The sequence below is a fragment of the Notechis scutatus genome, chromosome 14 (assembly GCF_049901735.1).
Source record: "Notechis scutatus isolate UNSWTSFEM ecotype Mainland chromosome 14, rNotScu1.2, whole genome shotgun sequence".
Classification (NCBI taxonomy): Eukaryota; Metazoa; Chordata; class Lepidosauria; order Squamata; family Elapidae; genus Notechis; species Notechis scutatus.
This window is the reverse complement of record NC_142022.1, coordinates 1,154,589-1,174,670: the sequence shown is the minus strand read 5'-3', so window position 1 is coordinate 1,174,670 and position 20,082 is coordinate 1,154,589. Positions and strand designations below refer to the sequence as shown.

At 44.4% G+C, this 20,082-nt stretch overlaps 1 protein-coding gene across 1 annotated transcript in view; it reads left to right on the top strand.

Moving 5' to 3' along the window:
• Positions 1-20,082, top strand: part of NRXN2 (neurexin 2) — a 385,627-nt gene that overhangs the window by 83,391 nt on the left and 282,154 nt on the right. The window contains 2 exon segments of the mRNA XM_087943407.1: positions 6,776-6,805; positions 18,749-18,817. Of these exon segments, the coding sequence (XP_087799533.1) occupies positions 6,776-6,805; positions 18,749-18,817 (99 nt within the window).

The following is a 20,082-nucleotide window of genomic DNA, read 5'->3' as shown; positions in this document are numbered from 1 at the left end:
AATAATCACATCACCATGCTCAATTTTACAATCTTTTTGCCATGGTGGTTGTTACTTCTTTATAAAATTTATAAGGCAGCCGTCTCACTCTGCAGTGTGAACCCATTAAACCAATCGTGCTGTCATTAAGCAAATGTGACTTTTCCATCGACTTTGCTTGTTGGAAGCCCCCCGAGGAAGGTTGCTGATGATGATCACATGACTCCAAGATCATGTGACCATGGGGGGGGGGGGACTAAATGGTTCTAAGTGTGAGGACCAGTTGTCAGGCATTAGTTTCATCACTGTTGTAATTTTGAACGCTCATCAAACAAAAGGCCGTAAGTCGAGGACTACTTGTGACCACATTTCTGGGTTCCCATTGAACCGTAAGATAACCCAATGGGCCGAATTCACATGGTGTCATCCAAAACCTCTTCCAAAGTGCACACTGATCAGAGCATCTGGTGTGTGTGAATCTGTTGGCTGGGTGGAACTATTGTGTGAACACAGCCACTGGGGAAGTTGTCATGATGTATGTACAGTATTTTGAGGCCTTGGTATTAATTATTTGTGGACTCCTTAAACACAGCACGTAGCATGAATTACTGCTTTGCTTGAACGGAGCGCATTAATTAATTCCAGCCTTTTAGCAAAGCCTTTGACTGTTTGTATGTCTGTTTAAGGTTGCTGTATCATGTAATTGTTTGTATTCTACCTTGATCGACCAGCCGTTCCATCAACTTTTCTGTCATCATTACCTGCTTTGAGCTTGACTGACAACCAAAAAGCCACGTAGGATGGAAATAAGCGATTTTGTTGGGGGGAGGGGTGCGGTTTGCAGTAGGCAGGGCTGATTATGTGGGGTCTGGACGCCCCTCAGATTGTCTTGTTGTGTTTTAAGGGCAAAGGGGAAAATGTTAATGTGTTTTTTGGGGGGGTGGATGATGGAGAAATCTAGAACCACACATCTTTAACTCATTTATTTCTCTTTAACATCCTGAGACAGGACTAAAATTCCAAGCCCACCTGCACCTCCAGGACCACCATTGTCAGATGGTGCAGTGTGCATTTGGGAAAAAAAAAGGGGGTGTTTCCCTTGCCATCCTTCGAGAGGTTTTCCAACAAAAAGAACCATGGAAGATGCTTGAATTTAGATTCCTGCGCAGATCTGCAGCATCAGGGTGGGAAGGGCACTTGATAACCTAAGCCAGTGTTTCTCAATCTTGGCCACTTGGAAGATGGGTGGACTTCAACTCCCAGAATTCCCCAGCCAGCTAGCTTGGGAATTCTGGGAGTTGAGAAACACTGCCCTAAACAATCCCTTTCAATACTGTCCCACCTAATCTATATATATATAAAAGTGAAATACCCCTCACGCATCATCACAAAATCTCCAGCACCGTAAAGCCTACAAACTTGAAATTTGGCACGTATCTTCCTCTTGGCTGTGCTCACTAAGAAAGGATTTTTCAAAATAACCATCAGAGCATTAGCATTTCCTATATTATTATTATTATTATTAACACACTCTGATGCTAAGGAGTTCTACTCCCCCTCCCCACCTGAAAAGAAATCTCTTCCAAATGCAAAACACAAGCAGAGGAGAGGAGTTTCAGTTTCGGTTTTGCAGCAGCAAGCAGCTTCAGTACAGAACAGTTGAGCTAAGCCACACCCAGGCTCCTTGCTATCTCCTTGCATACAGAGTAAATACTCTTTCAGTTTCCAAACAGCCCTCAACTCTCTTACACATTGAGCTAGATGAATACCAATGGATGCTGGTAGGCAGAGGCAGATTTTTTCCCCCCTTATTTTCCTCCCCCAAAATTTGCCCGGTCACATAGTTTATTAGCAAAGCACGGGTATCCAGCTAGTTCCAAATAAATGTAAAATGTAAACTTCTGATCTTAGAACAACAGAGTTGGAAGGGACCTTCGAGGTCTTCTAGGCCAACCCCCCTGCTTAGGCAGGAAACCTTACACCATTTCAGACAAATGGTTCTCCAATCTCTTATTAAAAACTTCCAGTGTTGGAGCATTTTGAGCCTCTGTGGTGCAGTGGTTAGAATGCAGTACTGCAAGCTACTTCTGCAGCCAGCTGCCTAGAGTTTGGCAGTTCAAATCCCACCAGGCTCAAGGTTGACTCAGCCTTCCGTCCTTCCGAGGTGGGTAAAATGAGGACCCAGATTGGAGAGGCTGACTCTGTAAACTGCTTAGGGAGGGCTGCAAAGCACTGTAAAGTGGTATACAAGTCTAAGTGCTATTGCTATTTACAACTTCTGGAGGCAAGTTGTTCCACTGATTAACTGTTCTGTCAGGAAGTTTCTCCTTAGTTCTAGGTTGCTTCCCTCCTTGATTAGTTTCCACCCATTGCTTCTTGTCCTGCCCTCGGGTGCTTTGGGGAATACCTTGCCCCCCCTTCTTTGGGGCAGCCCCTGAGATATTGGAACCCTGCTATCCTGTCTCCCCGAGTCCTTCTTTTCATTAAACTAGACCAACCCAGTTCCAGCAACCGTCCTTCATATGTTTTAGCCTCCAGTCCCCTAATCATCTTTGTTGATCTATATTGGGCTCAGTGCAGAAAATCATCCCTGCTCGTTTATGGGGCATCTAATCCTTTAGCTTTATCCTGGGAATCTTCTTTTCTGGCCCCGAACTTCAGCCAAGTCTTTACCGTGAAACTTGAGGGCGGCTGGAGGCGTTCAGAGCAGACACTCTGCGTTTCTCTGCGCCTGCCTGTCTCAAGTGCCGATCTAAACGATTACGGCGCGCCTGGAGCAACACTGCGGCTGGTCCCCTCCTGCCTGGTGTGCGCAGACCAATGGGAATGGAAGGGTGGTGAATTCTCAGCGGCGGGAATGCAGAACAGGCAGTCCTTGACTTACGACCACCCCGGAGCCCAGCCTTTTCGTTGCAAAGTGAGACCATTTGTTCAGTGGGTTTTGCCCCATTTCTTCCTCCCACAGTTGTTAAGTGAATCACTCCCGCTGTTAAGTAAAACCTGGCTTCCCCTTTGATTTTGCTCATCAGAAGGTCGCCAAAGAGAGGGGACAAGGTAACGGTCATAAGTATGAACAGCTTGCCAGGCCTCTGAATTTCGATCACATGACCGTGGGTTGCTGCGAAGGTCGTAAGTTTGAAGAACAGTCGTAAGTCACATTTTCTAGTGATGTTTTATAACTTTGAACGGTCCCTGAATGAACTGTTGTAAGTCGAGGAATACCTGTACTGTAATATATTCTGCGGCACCTACAGGCAATGAAGGCCACTTCCCAAGTCTGCCACCCGAAACAGTTACAGGCAGTCCTCAACTTATGACCACAATTGGGACTGGAACTTCCGATGCTAAATGATGTGTTCATTAAGTGAGTTGCAGCTGATTTTATGACTTTTTTTTTTTTTGCTGTGGTCATTCAGTGAATTCAGCTTCCTTCCATCTTGGAAGCTGCCTGCAAAGGTCATAAATGAAAGTATTTTTGAACATATACACACAAAGGGAGATTTTCTCCTTGGTGCAATTTTTTTCCTCGCTCCCCAAGTTACCGCCAGCTCCCTAAATAACTGGTTTTAGAAACTGAAAGACATCCAATATTCTCAGCCTCTGAAGAATGGCTAAAGTGTGTGTGTGTGTGTGTGTGTGTGTGTGTGTGTGTGTGAGAGAGAGAGAGAGAGAGAGAGAGAGAGAGAGAGAGAGAGAGAGAGAGAGAGATTGGATTTGCAATTTCAACATTTTACCCATTTTAGGACTTTGTGTGATGAAGAGTGAAGGACAGGTGAACGCAGCTCTTTGGTGCTGCGTCCGATAGATTGATTGCTTCTGGAATGGTTGTGGTCTCAGTGTGTACGTGTGAGTAAGAGAGAGCGGGAGAACGAGAGCCCCCTTTCAAATTGGGTGCTCCCTTTTGGAAACGGCTGCCAATGCAGCCACCGAAGCTGACACGCTGATAAATGGGGCCCGAGGGAGTGACACAGGGAAGGGCAGTGCCATTGCAAGTTGGGTGCAGCATCCTTCGACTGGGGGTGATGGGGGAGGCGATCGGGGATCCCCTAGCTCTCTCTTGCAAGCTTCTTCTGCGCAGCAGTCCTTGCAGAACGGGCTTTCACGGGAAGGCCAAAAAAAACCCCAAAACCCTGAGAAAAGGGGTAGCCATTTTGTGAGTGTGACAGAGTCTGTGCTTGTCTTCCTAAAAAGGCCGCTGTCTTTGGTTGGAGGGGGCTCTCCTTTTGTCAGAGGCAGTATTTCCAGCCTGGGTAGCTTTAAGCGGTATGGACTTCAACTCCCAGAATCCCCCAGCCTTCATGACCTGAGAATTCTGGATGTTGAAGTCCATGAATCTGGACTAGAAGGACCTTCAGAGCTTTACCCTCTTTGATTCCACATGGGGAATTCTGGGAAGTGAAGTCCGTACTGCTTAAAGCCATCCAGTTTGAGAAGTACAGTCAGTAATCCTCAACTTACGACCACAATTGAGCCCAAATTTATGTTGCTAAGTGAGAAATGTGTTAAGCGAGCTGTGCCCCATTTTACGACTTTTCTCGCCACATTTGTGAAGCGAATCGCTTGAGTCCTTAAATGAGTCAGACCGTTGTTAAGTGGAATCTGGCTTCCCCGTTGACTTTATTTGTCAGAAGTTTGCAAAAGGGGATCACGTGACAACACCCCCCCCCCCCAGGATGCTGCAACCGTCGCAAATACGAGTCAGTTGCTAAGCAGCCAGATTTTGATCATGTAGCAGGTCATAGACCAGGGATGGATGTGGGGATGGACTGATAATTAATCTGGAATAAGTGATGTGGAATAGGCAAACTCAGTCTGGACCCCGGCAGTGTTTCTGGGAGTGAGCCTTCAGCCAGAGAACAGCTTAGCCCTGTGGTTTATTTCTTTAGAGGATTTATTTATTTATTTAGAGAATTTATTTAGAGAGTTTATGTATTTATTTAGAGAATTTATGTATTTATTTAGAGAATATTTATTTAGAGAATTTATTTATTTATTTACTTATTTAGAGAATTTATTTATTTAGAGAATTTATGTGGCCGCCCACTCACTTTATGTGACTCTAGGCTAGCTTACAAAAAAACAAAAACCCATTTATTCAAGATCATGAGGACTGGAACCTCATCTTCTCATAACTGGCTTAGCCACTTGGTGTCGCCTCACAGACCAATGGCATGTAAATTGGACAAATGAATAATACAGGCAGTCCTTGACTTACAACCACAATAGAGCCCCAAATTTTTTGCTGCTCCACAAGACTTTTGTTAAGTGAGCTTTGCTCTGTTACGACCTTTCTTGCCACGGTTGTTAAGTAAATCCCTGCAGTTGTTAAGTTAGTCACATGGTTGTTAAATGAATCTGGCTTCCCCATTGACTTTGCTTGTCAGAAGGTCACAAATGGGGATCACATGACCCCAGGACACGGCGACCGTCATAAATATGAATCAGTTGCCAAAAATCTTGATTTTGATTGCGTGACCATGAGGATGCTGCAAAGGTCATAAGGGTGAAAAACAGTCATAACTCATATATTTCAGTGCTGTTGTAACTTTGTAACGGTCACTAAATGAACTGTTGTAAGTCGAGGACTACCTGTATTCTACCAGTGAGTTCTAGTATGGAGAGTTTTGTTTGTTTTTCCGCCCCTCTTTCTCTCCAGCTCTTTTTCCTGGAGGACTAAATAGGCAAACTACAGCATTACCTGTAGGAGAAGCCATTAAATGGGGTCTCTTTGGGGTCACATTTAAATCCTTGGAGGTTAATTGACTGGGTCAGCTGATCCTTTTTAATGAGTTCCTGCAACACACATAAATCCTGCTTGATGAGGTCAGTATATTGTGGGAACAGGGTGGCATACAGCACTTAACCAGATGTGGTGAAGCTGTAGCCCCTCCAGGCAACCTACGAATCTTTTAAAGTTTGGGTTAGTTTCTTTCTGGATTAACTTGTGGAAAACCATGCTGTTTGGCTAGTTTCTGGTTTAATATGCTGAGCAAACTGGTTGCAAACTGTGTTGTCTGAACACAGCTTCTTGAATGTCCCAATGGCTTTGTTCCTGCACCCTTCCACCCAAGGTTACCAATACTGCTACTGCTTGATGTTGTGTTTATTGCCTTGCCTTCTACAAAGATGTGGTCTTGTGGTATTCACAGAGAAATCCTCTGAATTGAAAAGGCCTGAAAACATTTCGGTTTGGGGAAAATTATCCTCCTGTTCCTAGGCCCCCTTAGGGTGGAGCTGCAGGGCTGTCTCCCTCCCCACCAGACTGAGCCCCCCCCCAAACGTTTTAACAGGCCAGGGGGCTCCACTAACCATTTTCCTTCCCAGAACCACTCCCGCTGCGTCTTGCCGTCTGCAAACACGACACTGTCCTATTAAGGCTGCTTGGTTTTCTTTTATTTCAAATTTTGTTTATAACCCAGGAAAAAAAAGCATTTTTCTCACCAGGCGATACAGCATCTGCCTTAAATGCTTTTTTTTTTAAAGCATATAACCCCCCCCCCCAAAAAAACCAAACTTTTATTTTCCCCCCCCACCCTGTTCCTTCTTGTTACTGCTTGGTTCTATCTGGCTCTGTCCGGGATTTTAAGTTCTTCCTCCTTTCCTTTCTGTTTGTTTCGGCATCCGGCCCTCAATTCCCTTCCCTTCTCTGTCTGCTGGGGGTCTGGATGCCTGTCACAAGTTAAAAAAATGCTTTTAAATTGTGGCAAAGAGGGGAAGAAAAACCCTCCCTTTTTCCGTGCGTTTTTATGACTCGTCTTTTTTCTTTCTTTCTTTTTTTCTTTCCTTCCCTTTCAAGGTCCAGCTCATCTGACACTAAACAGCCAAGGTATGGTTTTCAGTTTTCTTTCCAGCAAATGACTTTTGCTTTTTGTTAATTTTCTCTCTTCACATCTGCTTGAACCATTTCATCACCGCAACCGGGTTCTGACGGTTCCTAGGTTTCGCTCTTCTGCCGCTGCATTATCTATTTTCTTTCGAAGGGAGGTGTGTATGTGTGTTTTATATGTCGGAGGGAAAGAATCGGCATGTTTTTCTGGGTGGGGCAGGTGGGGGCCTTGATACAGCCTTGCAGAATGGGATGAATTGTGGTGGTGCTGGGGTCTGCTGATTGCCTTAGGACGACGGTATGTCTCAACCCTAGCAACTTTTAAGATGTGTGGACTTCAACTCCCAGAATTCCCCAGCCAGCTAATGTGGACTTCAATTCCCAGAATTCCCCAGCCAGCTAATGTGGACTTCAGTTCCCAGAATTCCCCAGCCAGCTAATGTGGACTTCAGCTCCCAGAATTCCCCAGCCAGCTAATGTGGACTTCAACTCCCAGAATTCCCCAGCCAGCTAATGTGGACTTCAATTCCCAGAATTCCCCAGCCAGCTAATGTGGACTTCAACTCCCAGAATTCCCCAGCCAGCTAATGTGGACTTCAGTTCCCAGAATTCCCCAGCCAGCTAATGTGGACTTCAATTCCCAGAATTCCCCAGCCAGCTAATGTGGACTTCAACTCCCAGAATTCCCCAGCCAGCTAATGTGGACTTCAGTTCCCATAATTCCCAGCCAGCTAATGTGGACTTCAACTCCCAGAATTCCCCAGCCAGCTAATGTGGACTTCAGTTCCCAGAATTCCCCAGCCAGCTAATGTGGACTTCAACTCCCAGAATTCCCCAGCCAGCTAATGTGGACTTCAGTTCCCAGAATTCCCCAGCCAGCTAATGTGGACTTCAACTCCCAGAATTCCCCAGCCAGCTAATGTGGACTTCAGTTCCCAGAATTCCCCAGCCAGCTAATGTGGACTTCAACTCCCAGAATTCCCCAGCCAGCTAATGTGGACTTCAACTCCCAGAATTCCCCAGCCAGATAATGTGGACTTCAATTCCCAGAATTCCCCAGCCAGCTAATGTGGACTTCAATTCCCAGAATTCCCCAGCCAGCTGGCTGGGGAATTCTGGGAGTTGAAGTCCACACGTCTTAAAGTTGCCACGCTTGAGAAACGCTGCCTTAGGCCATTTATAGGACTCGTACCATTGGTCTTTTTTTGGGGGGGGGGATCATATCCTGGGTGGAACTCAAGCAGTGGGCCCAGACAGGCTTGGTTTATTCCGGCAGGGAAAAGAACTAATTTAGGGGTTCGCTTTGCATTAATAATAGGGCAGAGTAGCCTTTCTGCAGCCAAAAAAGGGGTACCTTTCCCCCCCAATCATTATTAATAGCCACCAAAGGCTTAAAAGCAGTGAAACCTTGATTCTCATCAAATTAGACAGAATTAATTTTGATTGCTAATTTTGATTATTAATTATTTTGGAGATCTTTTTAGAAGGTTTTTTTCAGCCCTGACACACCTTTGCCACAGCGGGAAATTGTATCACAACAGTTTGCTGTGAAATTCCAGTGGAAATTCCAGTGTTTCTTACTAGGAAAGGGTCCGAGAGAGAATTGAGGCACATGTGAGTGGGTGTTCCAGCTTTCCCACCAAATTAACATTTTTGTAAAAAAAAAAAAACCAAAACATCCTGTTCAACACTTCAGGCCACCTCGTGCTCCTCTTGTCTTTGTAAGTCTTTCATTCCTGCTTTGGAGAGGATGCCAAGGTGATGCTTTCCTTAATCCTCTTCAAAGGGAGAAAGGAAGAACAGAGGAAACAAATATCCCACAAATGCCACTTAAGCAAACTGTTTTGGGCTTGGGGTGTGCATCGTGGATCAGGAAGAGTAAAAGAGAGCGTGGAGCGTCGAATTGGCCGCTGTTCTGTTTTCAAAATCGTGGCAGGTGGAATAACATCAGCCCGCCAAACCTTTGGCAATGCTGCACATATTCCACATCCTGCATCATTTAATGTGTAGGCAGGCAGCTAAAACCATACAGCATCCTGCTTTCCATGCTAGGACAAAACCCAGAACAGGACACACACTGTACCCATGAATTTAGCCACGTAAGTAGGACTGACAGGTGTGAACGGGATGGTACTGAAAACCATTCAGTTCTTCTAGAAACGAGTAGAGTTACTCCTTGACTTATGACCACGACTGAGCCCAAAATTCCTGTTGCTAAGCGAAACATTCGTTAAGTGCATTTTGCTTCATTTTATGACCTTTCTTTGCCCCAGTAGCTAAGTAAGTTAAGTTAAGCAGCAGTTAAGTTAGTAACAAAGTAGTTAAGTGAATCTGGATTTCCTCATTGACTTTGCTTGTCAGAAGGTCGCAAAAGGGGATCCCATGTCTCCGGAACACTGCAGCCGTCATAAGTAGGAGGCAGCTGCCAAGCATCTGGATTTTGATCCATTGGGGAAGCTGCAATGGTTGTAAGTGTGAAAAATGATCCCAACTCACTTTTTTCACTTCTGTTGTAACTTTGAACAGTCACCAAATGAACTGTTGTAAGTCAAGGACTACTTGTACAAGGCCCAGGTGGCCTCCACTGGCTTCCTGGTCTCATATTTCTAATGGCTTCTAATAATTTTAATAGACCCACAGATGGTGCCAAAGATTCAGAGGTGGTATCAGCAGGTTCTGACCGGTTCTGGAGAACCAGTAGCGGAAATTTTGAGTAGTTCAGAGAACTGGCAAATACCACCTCTGATTGGCCCCGCCCCATCTACGCTCCGCCTCCTGTGTCCCAGCTGATTGGGTCTCCTTTGGTTGCCCTGCCCAGGAGAACGGAACTGGAAGGCAGGTTAGTGGAATGGAGAGGGAAGGGGATTTTGCAGTATCCTTCCCCTGCCACACCCACCAAGCCAGGCCACACCCACCAAGCTATACCATGCCCACCAAGCCACGCCCACAGAACTAGTAGTAAAAAAATTTGAATCCCACCACTGCAAAGATTGCATTGGAGAAGGCACTAAAAAAAGTAGGCGAAGGTTTATTTATTGACAAGATTTCCGCACTGCCCAAATAAATGACAGAAGAATTACACAAACCAACAATCTCTCACAATATAAGAATACAGGTAGTCCTTGACTTACAACCACAGTTAGGGCCAGGACTTCCTTTGCTAAGCAAGGTTGGTTGTTAAATGAGTCACACCTGATTTTACCTTTTTTTTTAAAAAAAAACACATGTTGATTAAGCAAATAGCTGCAGTTGTTAAGTGAATTTTCCAAAGCACCTGAAGGCAGGACAAGAAGCAACGGATGGAAACTCATCAAGGAGAGAAGCAACCTAGAACTAAGGAGGAATTTCCCAACAGTGAGAACAATTAACCAGTGGAACTGCTTGCCACCAGAAGTTGCGGGTGCTCCATCACTGGAGGCTTTTAAGAAGAGACTGGACAGTCACTTGTCTGAAAAAGTATAGGGTCCACTGCTTGAATAGGGGGATGGATTAGAACAGAGGCCTCCAAACTTGGCAACTTTTAAGTTGCCAAGTTTGGGGACTCCTGGATTGGAAGATTAGAAGACCCCCAAGATCCTTTCCAACTCTATGTTTGTATGAAAAATGTGGTCATTAAGTAAATCCAGCGTCCTTTGTTGATTTTGCTTGAAAAGTCACAAATGGCGATCACATGACACCTGTGCAACCATCATAAATACCAACTGGTTGCCAAGCACGTCAATTTTGATCACATGACCGTGGGGATGCTGCAACCATCCCAAGAGTGAGGAGTCACCTTTTTCAATGCCATTGTCCCTTTGAACTGTCGCCAAATGAATGTGAAGTGAGGAATACCTTCATCAAATAGAATCACACCTCTTCCACTAGCAGGGCTTTAAAACCAGCTTTAAGAGATTACCTGAAAGTCAGGAATGAGCATACCTCCAAGAATATATTCCCCAGGGCCTGTAGTTCACAAGGAAATAGGACCTTCATGAACAGCCTCCCTTGATTATCAAACAGGTCAGGTTGAATGATTTGAGCCAAGGGGGGGGGCTGAGGTTGCCCCACCCTGGAGGGCTTCAGAGGCAATAGGTGTTCTGACCCAAACCTTGTTCCAAGGAAACAAACACGAAACAGAGGTAACAGCCAAACCTTTTAATGATTCTTTATAAATTCCGTTCCTTCACGGTTAAAAGACTGTTTCAAACTAATTGTCTCTGATAAGAACAAGCCTTGCCAAGGTGGTGCAAGGCTGCCAAGAACACTAGATAAAGTTACTAAGAAATATTTCAAACACCAACCAAGATATTCCGAATGTCCACCAGGCTTGAGTGCAAACACTTCTTTGCTTCCTGCAAAGAAGTCCGGTTTCTCAGCTGGCTTTTATCCCTTAAGGGAGGGGCCATTCCCTTGCAGCCTTACTCCCGAGTCACCCATGCTGCTGCAGCTGCTCTTTCCTTCGAGCAGCCCTGCGTGCTCACGCCCTGGGCACAGGCTCCTCGGGGGCCTCTTCATCACTGCTGCCAGCCACAATCTCCGAAGGCCGCATTCCACTCCCTGATGGTCCTGACCCCATCCCTGCCTCACACGCAGGCCCCTCATCTGAGTCCTCGCTCTCCCGACACCTCAGCCATCTGAACCTGCTGCCAGCGACCCCCAATAATAGGCAACACTTGGAATTGGGCCCAGGAGCCTTCTGGCAGCAACAGCAATAGCACTTAAGACTTCTATACTGCTTTACAGTGCTTTACAACCCTCTCTAAGGGGTTTACAGAGTCGGAAAGAAGGAAGGAAAGGAAGGAAGGAAGGAAAATAGCAATAGCACTTAGATTTCTATACCGCTTCACAGTGCTATCCAGCCCTCTCTAAGCAGTTTACAGAGTCAGCCTCTTGGCCCCCAACAATCTGGGTCCTCCTTTGACCCACCTCGGAAGGATGGAAGGCTGAGTCAACCTTGAGCCTGGTGAGATTCGAAGTGCCAAATTGCAGGCAGCCGGCAGGCAGCAGAAGTAGCCTGCAGTAGTGCACTCTAACCACCGTGCCACCATGGCTCAACAATGCAATGGTTGTAGATTGTGTAGCCATCCTACAGGTAGTCTTGACTTACAACCATTTGTTTAGTGACTGAAGTTACAACAGCACTGAAAAAAGTGACCTATGACTGTTTTTCACACTTACGACCTTTGCAGTATCCCCATGGTCACCTGATCAAAATTCAGACGCTTGGCACATGATCATATTTATGACGATTGCAGTGTCCCGGGGTCAAGTGATCCCCTTTTGCGACCTTCTGACAAGCAAAGTCAACGGGGAAGCCAGATTCACTGAACAACCATGTGACTAAGTTAACTGCAGTGATTCACTTAACAACAGGGGCAAGAAAAGTTGCAAAATGGGGCAAAGAGAAACCTTCTCGCCAGCGTTTTGTACCAGGCCTAACTGTGCCATTTATATCAGGACGGGCTAAGTTTTTTTTAAAAAAAAGCGACTTAAAGAATTCAAGACCTTCCTTAAAATAGAATCCTTGAGGAATTGGTGGGTGGGAAAAGTCCTCTGAACACATCGCAGTTGGGTGGATTCAGCCCACTGGCCTCCAGGAAGATGAGCCCAGCAAGAAAATAATGGCAGCTTTCAAGGGAAGATCAGCTGGGCGGAACTGGGGACAAGGGGGGGGGGGCGCATTCTGAGCACCAGTTTAGGAAAAGTCCGTGTGGTTTGCCTCTTCATTTGTAGTGCTGTGCAGGGCAGACCATAAACCTGTAGTTATCCTCGCAGAGGTGAACAAGTCACAGCTGGCAGGCAGGTGTTCCCTCTGAGCCCCGTTTTTCTATACCCTGCCTCCCCCATCTATTAGATACCACTGGATTTTCTTGCAATTGTCAGCATATTTTTTTAAAGTCCCAAAAGATTCATTGAGACACACTCATTTCTCCTTGGGAACCCCCCCCCCCTCAGAATTGGAGGTTTGCCGTGTTCACACAAACCACTTAAACCGGTGAGAGCTGTGGCCCCTGAAAGTTGTACAAAAATGCTAAGATTGGCTAAGATAAGCCGAGTTCTCTTTCGGGGGCTGAAGAACTTGTGTGAATCCCAACCATTTCTTGGTTTATCATACATAACATTGTGCTGCCAATCCAGGAAATAGGTTAAGCCAGTCGCTCGATTAAGCTGGTTGTGTGGCCAGTAAACTTCTAAACACGTAAAATGGCCACGTTGAGGATGATGGGATTTATTATCCCCACTTTTGAAGTGAGGGCACCAGATTGGAGATGGCCGTTGCAAAGTATATTCGTGTGCAAATCATTAGAGTCCAAGCAATATCTAGCCCAGGCATATCCAACCTTGGTAACTTTTAAGACTTATGGACTTCAACTCCCAGAATTCTCCAGGCTGGCTGGCTGGGGAATTCTGGGAGTTGAAGTCCACAAGTCTGAAAGTTGCCACGGTTGGATACCCTTGATCACTCACTTTTATAAATTAGATAACAGTTTTCTCTCAGAAACATTTTGGAAATTCCACATTTTGATTTCTCCTATACTGACAGGGCTTAACGCATTGCATTTAAATCAGGGGTGTTCAACCTTGGCAACTTTAAGCCAGGAGGACTTCAACTCCCAGAATTCCCCAGCCAGCTGGCTGGGGAATTCTGGGAGTTGAAGTCCTCCAGGCTTAAAGTTGTCAAGGCTGGACACCCCTGATTTAAATCTTCATTTTGCTTGTTGGTTTTCGGTTTATCAGATCATGTGAAGCCAGATTTTGGGCCACATAAACTATGATATAAGATTGTCTGCTTTAGTCTGGATGTTTTTCAGACATGTGAACTTCAATGTGTACAAGTCTCAAGAATTGAGAGAGAAATGGCATGGATTGGGAGGGGTGGGGTTAGGATGGGTGAAGGCCCAGCCAGTTTGTGATGCATTGAATAAACCATTTTTAATCAAGCATGGCTTAAGTCCTTGACTTACAACCACAGCTGGGACTGGAACTTCTATCACTAAGTGATGCAGTCAATAAAATTGCAGTTGAATTTGTCCTTTTTTTTTGCCACGGTCGTTAAGTGAATCCAGCTTTCCCCATTGGCTTGTCGAGCCCCCCTGGGAAAGTCATAAATGGCAGTCAGGACATTTTGCCAATTGGTTGTTGCCAATGCGAGGTTGGTCCTCAGTTGTGTAAGAAAAGGAGTCTCACTGAGGCACATTTTTTGCAAGCCCCACCCAGTAGGTGGCAATGAACATTCTGCATCGCCTCAAAAGGGGGCTAAAAGAGGACACTTACACACACCCAGAGTTTATTTCTCTCTCTGTGCATGTGAGAGAGAGAGAAAGAGAGTGCGTGTGTAAGCACACACTTTTAAAGCTTCTAACTGCGCTTCAGGTTTGATGTACATCCCAGAAGGATGCGGTTAATTGCTTAAACAATAAAATATTTATTAGGGTGACTGAGAAACAGCGATCTAAGTCTGAAAGCAAAATGTTCCCACTTTCTGCCTTCCCAGTTCAGAGGCTGAAGTGTTTTGGGTTTTTAGAGTTGGAGCAAATTCCGATGGGGCTTGATGGGATGAATTCTGCTTCCCAATTGTGGTCATAAGTTGAGGGACTGTCCTTTGACATAAAGATGTCACCCCCTCGGTAGCTTTTTCTTCCGAATGCCCCCAGTTTCTTTGGCTTCTCCTTATGTGATACTAAGCAGAAATCTGTTTGCGATGGTATTTGTTTATTTTCCAAAGTCTGGCTTTTAAAGGGCTTGTTCACACATTATGCTTAATCACTTGAAATACCCAGTTAACCTTGTTAGCTGTTTTTTTTCCCCCTGTTACACCAGCTTTGTTTAGAATTCAGTATATAGCAGGAAGCCAAGCTAGGTGAATTCAGTTCCAAGGCTAAGTGTCTTCTGCAAATGCAGGTAGTCCTCAACTTACAACAATTCGCTTAGTGGCCATTTGAAGTTACAACAGCACTGAAAAAAATGACTTATGGGCATTTTCCAAGTGTGCAAAATGTCGTCAAATTAGGCACAATTCACTTTAACAACTGCCTTGCTTCGCAATGGAAAGGCTGGTTTCAATTGTGGACATAAGTCAAGGACCTGTTTAGCAATGTATCTATCATTTCCTTTGGCTCCCCCTCCTGGAGCAGGTTGCTTACTACACCTACTCTCCTTCATCCTTTGCAGAGGGAACAGCCTTCCTTAAGTTAATACCTGGCCCTCCATTGTTATTTCCAGAGAAAGTGTCTGGGCTCCATGTGGATATGACTGATAACAAACATGTTGCAGGAAGCCGACACTTCACTTTGAAATAAGCCAGCTCTCCATTTCATAGAATTCTAGAGAGGGTTGGAAGGGACCTTAAGCGGTCATCTAGTCCAAACCCCGGCCCCGTGGCCCAGTGTGAGAATCTGCTAAAGTTTACAGCCCTTTAGCGTGATCTCTTCCTGTGAGGCAGTCTGCTTCATTGCAAAAACAGCTTTTGCAGTTCAAAAAAAATCTTCTAGTAAGGGTAATTTTATCTAAGTATAGAATGTCAGGTTGGAGAAAAACCTTGGAGATCATCTAGTCTAACCCCCGTCCACCCAGTGCAGGGATCCTATACAGGTAGTCCTTGACCTTACGACCACAATTGAGCCCAACCTTTATGTTTCTAAGTGAGACATTTGTTAAGTAAGTCTTGCCCCATTGTACAACTTTTCTTGCCACGTTTGTTAAGTGAATCACTGCAGTTGTTAAATTAGTAACAGGATTGTGAAGTGAATCTGGTTTCCCCAAATTGACTTTGCTTGTCAGAAGTTTGTAAAAAGTTATCACATGACCCTGGCACTCTGCGACTGTCATAAATGTGAGTCAGTGGTCAAGCATCTGAATGTAAATCATGTGACCCTGGGGATGCTGCAAAGGCCATAAGTGTGGGAACTGGTCCTAAGTCCCTTTTTTCAGGGCCACTGTAACTTTGAAACATCACTAAACAAACTATTGTAAATTGAAGGTTAGCTGTACAATACTGTAGTACTTTGGCTTTGCTTATTAAAGGTTTTGTATTCTCTGGTATTTCTCCCTATGCCGAGAAATGCCAGAGATATACCCCCTAAAATGGCACCTCCCCTATTCAGGAGGAGAGATTCCCAAGGGGAATCCCAAGGTTTGCCAAAGGATAAAATTATTTTTTTTGCAAAGAAATCAATACAAAGGAAGCATTTTGAACCTGCATAGGTGCCAGGGGAGGAACAAAAAACAAAAACAAAACCCTGACGTGGTAGGAAATCGACTTGATCAAAAGGGTAAATGGATCATGACCGCTTTGTTGCTGGCTTTAGTAAAACAGGATGGTGATCAAAAAGGATTCCCCCCCCCCCCCATAGATGAAAAAAGTAAATTTTATAACAGTTTATCTTCACAGCAACCTGGACTGTTTAGTGATGGAGTGTTTCTCTTCCCCTCATTTGCATAACTGCTAAAATGTACATTTCCCAAGATATTTTAAAAATGCAAATCAGGCGGCTTTTCTTCTTCCACTTATGTGTTTCTTTGATAGATGTTTCAGCACAAGTTCTTTCAGTATAAACGTTATTCTTTTTTTAAAATAAACACACACACACACACTAACAGCTGCTGTTTACATGCAGCGTTCAGGAGCCCACCTTCCTTTCAGCTGTGGTGTTTGCTGAATTTGGTTTCATTCTGATGCCAGCAGCCAGACTGGTGTGAAAAGTGATAGGGCCTGGGCAAACTCCCCACCCCCAGGGAAATCATTGTTTTAGGGCCCCTCTTCACACCTCAGCCTTGTTTTATATTCTGCTGGTGTAGGGTTTTCAAAGTGAATAAAGAGAGAACTCTCTGTGACTTCTAGGAACAGGTGAATACAGGTATAGTCTTCAACTTACAGCCACAATTGATCTCAAAAAACCCTTTTTTTGAACTATTACCACCTGGCAGACGGTACGGAATATTAAAAACAAGCACAAGTAGGCTGAAAAACAGCTTCTATCCCAGGGCAGGAGCTCTGCTGAATTCTGCTGTATAGTGCAGGGTTGGTGCGGTGTTGGGGGTTTTCGGTTCAATGTGTGGAGGGTGAAGGTTGTGTGTTTGTGTTTATTTTCATGGTCATGATGTGCACTGAAGATGGTGTTTGATTTCATTGTACGAGGTGCAATGACAATAAACTAAACTAAACTAAAATTTATGTTGCTAAGCAAGACAGTTGTTAAGTGAGCTTTGCCCCATTTTACGATTCACTTTGTGTAAGTGAATCATGGCACTTGTTAAGTCAGTGACCCGGTTGTTAAGCGAATCTGGCTTCCCCATTGCTTGTCAGAAAGTCGCAAAAGGGGATCACCTAACCCTGGGATGCTGCCACCGTCGTAAGTATGAGTCAGTTGCCAAGCGCCTGAATTTTCATCACATGACCGTGGGGATGTGGCAATGGTAGTGTGAAATACGGTCATAAATCACTTTTTCCCGTGCCCTTGTAGCTTTGAACGGTCATTAAATGAACTGTTGTGTCAGCTTTGAAATTCAGCTGCCACATAATTCAAGGGGAGTGGAGGAGTTGAAAAGTTCAAGGCTATTCTGTATGTCGTACTAAGAAATTCCAGTTGGAGTTAATTGGTTCTCGTGGTTTATGAAGTGTAGAAGTGGGAGGAGAGAAGGTGGATTTTGTGTAACGCCTGAAAATACTTTCACTTTGGGAAATTGCCTTAGACGTACCAGATCTGTTCCTAAGTAAATCAATTGGAGAGGATATGTCTTGGAGTGATTGATATCATGGATACTTTCTGGATGCCTTACAGTAAGTTGAGGACTGCCTATAATATGAAGAGCTGGTAGAGGAGGGGTATATGCACGGCACGATAAAAGAAAAGAAATGAAATGGCCACAGTGGTGTTATCAGTTCTACATAGTTGTTAAAATCAGGACTTTGATTGTATCACCATGGTTGCCATATTGATGTTTTAGAAATTATAACCTGTCTACATCCCTCTGTTGGAAACGTATGTGCCTCCAGTTTTTATGTGATAATATCTTTCATTCTGTTCATACACAATATATGAAATAGAATAGAACAAAACAGAATAGAATAGAATAGAGAAGAAATAATAATAGAATAAAATAATGGAGAAAGAATAAAATAGAATAGAATAGAATAGGAATAGGAATAGGAATAGGAATAGGAATAGGAATAGAACAGAACAATAAGGGAATAGAATAATAATGGAATGGAATAGAATAGAATAAGAATGGAATAGAATAAGAATGGAATGGAATAGAATAGAATAGAATAGAATAGAATAGAATAGAATAGAATAATAACGGAATAGAATAAGAATAGAATAATAATGGAATGGAATAGAATAGAATAATAATGGAATGGAATGGAATGGAATGGAATAGAATAGAATAATAATGGAATAGAATAATAATGGAATGGAATGGAATGGAATAGAATAGAATAGAATAGAATAGAATAGAATAGAATAGAATAGAATAGAATAGAATAGAATAGAATAGAATAGAATAGAATAATAACGGAATAGAATAAGAATAGAATAATAATGGAATGGAATAGAACAGAATAATAATGGAATAGAATAATAATGGAATGGAATAGAATAGAATAATAATGGAATAGAATAGGAATAGAATAATAATGGAATGGAATAGAATAGAATAGAATAATAATGGAATAGAATAGAATAATAATGCAATGGAATAGAATAGAATAATAATGGAATGAAATGGAATGGAATAATAATGGAATGAAATGGAATCGAATGGAACAGAACAGAACAGAAAAATGAAGAAATAATAATAGAACAGAACAGAACAGGAATAGAATATGGAATCAGTCGCCGTAAGTCAAGCACTACCTGTAAACTATGCTGTGGATGATCTGGAGAGCCCAGGGCTGTGTGTCTGGATTGGGCCCTGTGTCCAGTCTGTCCCCGCTAATGGTCTGTTCTGCTTCTCCAGTAGGGTCCTTCGTGTACTCAGAAGGGGGGGCAGAGAGAACAGCCAGTGAGACTCCCCAGGCATCGAAAGGTCAGTGTATACGTCCCTTTTCCCTCCTTCTCCTCTAGTATGACAAAGGTTCAGCTGTGCGGTGGCAGCTTCCCCATTATCAGCGAAGAGACCAGCCTCCTAGCCAAAAGCAAGTCCAAATGTTTTCATCCATGGGGAGAAATAAACTGAAAACGAACTTAGTTGCTGGCATTCCTTTACAACCCTGTGCCTTGCATCTCGGTAAATCTGAGTCAATCCTGCTTGAGCAGGGGGTTGGACTAGAAGACCTCCAAGGTCTCTTCCAACTCTGTTATTCCAGTGCAAGACAACGCTGGGAGAATAGCAACGAGTGGCTATAGAGCAATGTTTCCCAACCTGGGCCATTTTAAGACCTGGCTGGGGAATTCTGGGAGCTGAAGTCCACAGGCCTTAAAATGGCCCAGGTTGGGAAACATTGCTACAGGGCAGGCAGGCTTTGCAGATTGACAGATCCTTGTCAGTGTTTAAACTGGAGGTGAGCCAGAAGATAGCAGGTGTTTTGCCCCTGGAAAAGGGGTGGAACAGAACATTCCAGAAGACTTCTCTCTTTCTTTATCTCTTCTGATTTTTGCTCAGGGAAGCATCCATTATAGGGTTGGTAGCTTGTTTGTATCATCTTGTAGAGTTTTCTCACTCCAGGCTCCAGCTTTGGGATTTGCAGGTGGTCTCCCATCCAAGGATTGAGGGGCAAAGTCCGGCTTTGCTTAACTTTTGGTGGAGTCTCCACCTCCATACCTCCTTTTGAATTGGGGTTTCCAGTGAGCCTGGAGCAGAGGTGGCATTCAGCAGGTTCTGAGCAGTTATGGAGAATCGGTAGCGGAAATTTTTAGTAGTTCGAAATACCGCCTCTGACTGGCCCCGCCAACCCCATCTCTTCTCTGCCTCCCATTGAGTCCCAGCGGATCAGCTGGGTCTTCTTTTGTTGCTCTGCACAGGAGAACGGAGCTGGAAAGCAGGTTAGTGGGGTGGGGAGGGAAGGGGGATTTTGTAGTATCTTTCCCCTGCCACTCCCACCAAGCCACACCACACCAACCAAGCCACGCCCACAGAACCGGTAGTAAAAAAATTTTAATCCCACCACTGGCCTGGAGGCTTTGGGGGCCGTGGACTAGAGGCATGATAAAGGTGGCTGAATTCCCACCAGCTGCTTAAGCAAGTTGATGGAGAATGAGCTTCTGTTGGTTGTCATCTTGTTTAGTTGTGTGCATCCATCCCGTTGCATTTGGTTTGTTACGATGCAGTGGATTCTGCGTTGCAGAAAATGA